The sequence below is a fragment of the Giraffa tippelskirchi genome, chromosome 2, assembly GCF_054371585.1.
Source record: "Giraffa tippelskirchi isolate mGirTip1 chromosome 2, T2T-mGirTip1v1.2.pri, whole genome shotgun sequence".
NCBI classification, from domain to species: domain Eukaryota; kingdom Metazoa; phylum Chordata; class Mammalia; order Artiodactyla; family Giraffidae; genus Giraffa; species Giraffa tippelskirchi.
In genome coordinates, this window is record NC_137276.1 from 93265429 (window position 1) to 93271428 (window position 6000).

General features: G+C 44.7%; 1 protein-coding gene across 3 annotated transcripts in view; it reads right to left on the reverse strand.

Annotated features, from left to right (window-relative positions):
* SLC25A36 (solute carrier family 25 member 36) overlaps nucleotides 1-5486 on the reverse strand; it is a 43548-nt gene extending 38062 nt beyond the window's left edge. For all 3 annotated transcript variants that reach the window (XM_081573998.1, XM_081573997.1, XM_081573996.1), the window contains exon 1: nucleotides 5173-5486. In XM_081573998.1, the coding sequence (XP_081430124.1) occupies nucleotides 5173-5213 (41 nt within the window). In that variant the 5' untranslated portion in view covers nucleotides 5214-5486. The remainder of the gene's footprint in view (nucleotides 1-5172) is intronic.
* Between the last annotated feature and the right edge of the window lie 514 nt (nucleotides 5487-6000).

The window sequence follows — 6000 nt, forward strand, 5'->3', positions numbered from 1 at the left end:
CAGAGTTAGCCTTGAAAACTCCTGCAGTGTCTCTTCCAATTTCAGGAAAAAAAGCCAAACGGCCTAATAAGGCTCTATTACTCTGGCTATACTTACCCAAGGGCCTTTTCACTGCCTGGTCTACCTAAATAGTTAACTCTCTCCCCTCCAGGTCTTTGTTCAAAAGTTACCTTCTCAGTTATGACTCCACCAAGACTCCCTACTTGGAACTACAGTGTTCCCCCACCCCCATTATTCCCTTTATCCTGCCCCATTTTTTCCTCAACCATGGCACTGAAACCTTTTAATTAATGATATAATTTACTTAGCATAACAATTCAATTCCCCCTTTTCAGATAATTGTGGGCATTTTTCAATATTACATTAAAACTGGACATGTGGTAGGCTCTTGAAATTAGCTGCAATATGGAATCTGGACTACACCAATAAACTTTCACTTTGTTACATTAAAATCCATTGCTTTATCTTACGTTGTGATTCTTTTACCTATGTATTATTCTATAACATCATGCACTGGTCATTTGAAAAATACTGGTTCACTAGATTATACAGGTCTTTCAAATGCTGATACATTTTATTACACGATATCTTAAAAATTACATTCCCTATCTATTCAAGACTGCAAAAGTTCCAATTAGTGCTTGAAAAGTCAGATTTTATCACATGGCAACAAATGCTACCAGTGGTTTTCCTCGAAGCAACAGGCCCACTTCTTTCATTTTTTTTTGAGAAAGTATTTGCCAAATATTCAAGTCTGAATAGTCACAGTCGAGTGGTTCTCATGAAAAAAGAGGCTAGTTCAGTTTGAGGCTGCAACAATTGCAGAAGTACTTTAATCATGTTTCCCATTTTCTCACGCACAATATAAAATGAAGTTGTATACACAAGCGTCAAGATTTAAAACTAATTTTTACTATTTCAAAAACATTCTTAAGTGAACCTGTGTTTTTAAAGTGCAAGTGCTAGTGACTACCAGCACAGTCTGGGGATGCTGCCTTGATGCATGCTAAGGCATCACTGCTTTGCACCAGTGATCCAAACGTCAACAGTGAAAAGCAATAATGTGTTAACATTTTTATGAGAAGAGCTTTAACATCTCAGACCACCAAAAGTTCTTGGGAACTCCCAGGGGTTCCTGACCCACAATGCTATACCACAATAATCTACTTACAGGAATATAAGTTTCTTCAAGAATATTCTGCATCAGGATAATCAGCTTATCTTAGTCTTACAATCTATTAGGCAGAATTAATGTATTTTTAAGGAGAAAAAGTTGTAAAAATCATGAAAATAAGGCTAAGGAAAAATGCAGACAAAGTAAGCTGTATATAAACCACATTAATTATACTTTTAAGTATTCTACTTCTGCCCAGATCTTACAAGGAAACAAGTGAAGTCATTTAACAAATATTATGACAAAATTTCTGCAGAATCAAGATATCTGACACCCAATGGAGATTCTTACTGAAAAAATGAAAAATAAATGGTTTAATAAATGACTGGGTTAACTCCAGGATATAAAAATAAACAATCTTAGATAACCTGATATTGCCCACTGTATGTTTTAAGCTCTCACTGTCACAGGAGCTACACAGGAAAAAAATTCATCCACTTAAGTTGGAGATTTATTCCTCCCTTTTGAGGCAATGTCTCTCTTAAACAGAAAAAAACCCCCGAACTGCTTCTTGGTGAACGTATGCAATTGGCACACAAGTAAACAATGTAGATCTATCAAGAATGTAAAAACATACTGCTTAAATCTTCATATACAAACACTGTTATTAAAAGTATAGCTAAAATAAAATTGTATTTACATCCTTTTTGCAGGCTGTCATGAGCGGTCTCCGTTAACACAATCAACCTAACCGATGACCTTACTCTGAATATTAACCCTGACAAAAACTTAATGGGACCAAAGGGTGTGTTAAAGAAAGCACGAGTTACACACATGAGGCTGTCACTCAGACCCAAGGCCCAGTGCTAGAATGTTTCAAAATTTTCTGATTTAATAATATCACTATAAGACTCCTAAAAATCTGAGATGCAAACACATATTTGAATAAATAACAATTATAATCATCAAGAAAACAATTCAAAGGCTCTATCTTAAAATGACTTTTGTCTAATGATTAAATGTGACTGTGAAAGGTTTTTGGTTCTTGCACAACAGCTAATAAAAAGAATTCCTTTTCTCTATCTCGTTATTATTAAAGTAAAAAATAAGTTTCCCTAACTCTTAATTTACATAATTCTATCATGATAAAAAAATGAAATCTAGTTTTCTATAAAGAATGCCCAAGAAATGATTGCCTAAATACACAACTTGAGATATACTGTGTGTGTGCATGCTCAGTTGTGTTCAACTCTTTGCCACCCTAGGGACTGTAGACCACTAGGCTCCTCTGTTCATGGGATTCTCCAGGTAAGAATACTGGAGAAGGTTGCCATTTCCTTCTCCAGGGGATCTTCCTGACCCAGGGATGGAACATGTTTCCTGCAATGGCAGGCAGATTATTTACCAGGTGAGCCACCTAGACATTTTCAACCAAGAACAATGTTACCCACAAGTCAATTTGCGTTTCCACAATGCTTAGGATACAGACTTTCAGAACATTCCACAGCACTGATTTCATTTAAGACAGAGCTGGAAGGTTCCTTACAGATTATTTACCTCTCACTTAACATGTATGAAAAGTTGTTTGATGTTGGATAAGTAAATTTTTTATACCTTGGTATTTCCCCATATTTTGAAGGAGCTAAGCCAGATGCTCTTTACCATCCTTCCTAGTTCTAATGTTTCTCTAAGAAAGATAAGCCAAATTTTCCTGAAATAACTTACACAACGACATATAAACATAAAATGGAGACAAGATGCAAAGGAAGAATTTATAAGGCTGAGCACCTATCTTATGTCAGGTCCTATAAACAAGTACTTCATTTAAAGCTCTAAATAACCTGCACATGCTAAGTTCTTTTTTGGGGGCTAGTGAAAAGTCAAAGTTGCTTAGTTGTGTCCGACTCTTTGTGACCCCATGGACTATACAGTCCATGGAATTTTCCAGGTCAAAATACTGGAGTATAGAGGGGTAGCAGCAGCTGCTGCTAAGTCGCTTCAGTCATGTCTGACTCTGTGCGACCCCACAGACGGTGGCCCACCAGGCTCCCCAGTCCCTGGGACTCTCCAGACAAGAACACTGGGGTGGGTTGCCAGTTCCTTCTCCAATGCATGAAAGTGAAAAGTGAAAGTGAAGCCGCTCAGTCGTGTCAGACTCTTAGCGACCCCATGGACTGCAGCCCATCAGGCTCCTCTGTCCATGGGATTTTCCAGGTGAGAGTACTGGAGTGGGTTGCCATTGCCTTCTCCATGGAGGGGTAGAGGGGCTCCCAAACTGGTAAGTTAGTGCAGTCAAGCTAACACTGCAAACAAATATGCTCTATTTTTAACAGGGCTTCCCAGGTGACTCAGTGCTAAGAATCTGCCTGACAAGGCAGGAGATAAGGGGTCAATCCCCTCGAGGAAGAAATGGCAACCCACTCCAGTATTCTTGCCTGGAAAATCCCATGGACAGAGGAGCCTGGAGGGCAACACAAAGAGTCGGATGTGACTGAGCACATTTTAAACAAAACTTGACAGCACGCAGAGCAATAAAAATTTTAGGACTTAGAACAGGGCCTTAGAGATCGTATAGTACAACGTCCTCATTTTAGACATGAAGCAACTGAGATTAAAGAGTTTGTCCATTTTTCATTCAGATTAAAATAGTGGCCAGAAGCAGATGCGTGTTAAAGAATTCCCTTATGATCTAATTACAGAAGGGAACCCAATTATTTGCACAACAAGACATCTTTACAAGAATACCTACCATGGCTAATGGGTTTAAAAATGATTTAATTTGCCAAGATTATTGGTAAACAGATAATATAGAAAACAAACCCTGCCAAAACCGAGTCTCACAAACTAAATGAAAAGTACTTTAATGTCAGAACAGTGCCTGGTCCACAAGTGGTGTACAGTGTTTGTTGAGTCAATGTGCCAACCTAAGGCACATTGACCTATTGCCGGTCATCACTGGCAATAGAGTCCACACGTCTAACTCCAATGAACCCACTGTGAACAGAACCGCGTATGTATTAGTTTAATATTCTTAAAGTAGCTGATTTAGAAACAAACTGCATGGTTTGACGGGATGCGACTTTATATGGTCACAAAGGCAGAAAAGACCCTCAGCATAATTTATCGTATCCATTTTTGATAAGACTCTTTATGACCCTGCAAAAAAGAAGTAACTCCTAAATTTTACATTGCTACGCCTCTCCAAATTTGGAAAGAACAACCTAAAAAAGGAGACTAAATTGACTGAACAAAAGATCTGTAGCACTGAGACTGGCAAACAGGGAACTAAGACTTTCAGTCTTAACCTTGTACAAACTAGTAACTATTGTCAAAGCTTCTGACCTCTCCCCATCCCCGCTTTTCTTCTTTAAGCGAAAAGCAGTGGATGTGCAAGAGGATTGATTTTAAGGAAAACAATCTAACCCCGGACGCACTGTCGCTTTGAGACAGCACCTAGCAACCTGGAAAAGCTCAGGAAGGAAATTTTCTGAGCTAGAAACATACAGCTACTGCGAGCAACCGAACCCCAAAGCCTTCCCGCTGGAGCCGGAAGCCCCAGGACGACTCACCGGGACCGACTGGGGCCCGGAAATCAGCCGCGCGAGGTCCGAGGAGGGGCGTGAGCTACGTGAGGCCGCGCCGCAGCCCGCGCGCCAGGAGGGAAGGAGGAGGTGCGGCGCCCATTTTGTCCTCGGCCTCCGCACTTTCCGCCCCCGACCAGGCCGGGCAACCTACGTGAGGCCTGCAGCTACTGTCCTCCCGAGGCCGCGCATCCCCGACTCCCGCTAGGCCGCGGCGCGTGGACTGGGCCTACGTGGACCCCAGCGCCGCCGGCCACTCCCAAGGCCTCGCTCCGGCTCCGCGGGCCCAAAGCCTGACGTCTAGCCGGCTTCGCTCTCCCACCCTCCCCGCCTGGGCCTCAGCCCTCTGGGCTTCTTCAGGTCCCAGCTCCAGTCCCTTCACCCCTGCGCTCTGGGCCGCATCCCCCTCACCCTTCTAGCCCTCGGCCTCAGCCCGGAGCCCTCAGCCACCGTCCGCAAGCCACGGCTGCGACGTACCCTCCGGCAAACAGATGCACCAGCGTGTCCCTCTGGCTCATTCTCTCTCCCGCATGTCCTCCGGGCGCTGAGGCGGGACGCGGATCCGGCCGCCCGCGAAGGCCGCAGCTTCCGCCCCGGCCTGGAGCAGCACGGCGCCCCAGTAACGGCGAGGGGAGCTGACGGAGACGCGGCTGCAGAAGGAGCCGGCGCGGCCCTCCCCGTAGCGCTGCAGCAGGGCCGCCTCCCGCTCAGGCTCGGCGTTCACCACCCGCGCGAGAGGGCAGCGCGGCGGCGGCCAAGTGGGGATGACTACTCCGACCACCCACCCCCCCTCGACATAAACAGAAGCTACCATTGGTCCGCGCTGCGTGACGTCACGCAGCCAGCATGCCTCTTTCACGTGATCTCTAAGGCGTTTCTCAATGAAAGGGGCCGGGAGGCGGGGCCAGAGCGCGTGCACGGACTGTAGTAGGTCACGGTGTCCTCGCACCTCGAGCGTTTGCCCGGAGGGCTGCACCCTGCGCCCTCTAGACCCGAGCAGCCTAGCGGATTCGAGCTCCTCGATCCCCCGGCTCCCGGTCTGGGTTCCCGGTATGCAAGCGGAGTGGGGGTGCGAGCCGGTCCACTCTCTGATTTGCTTTAAGGACTGCTTGGTTTTTTTAAAGAGCTGTTATACATTGACAAAATTGAAACGGAGGTACAAAAAATTTCCATTTGCCACCTGCTTGATTCGCGTTTTAAAAATTGGATCTATGACCCAGCATTTCCGCTTCCTGTTATCTGTTGCTATCTCAGTCGTGGCATCATGCTTGAAATCAGTCATGTCCGACTCTTTACAACCTCAGG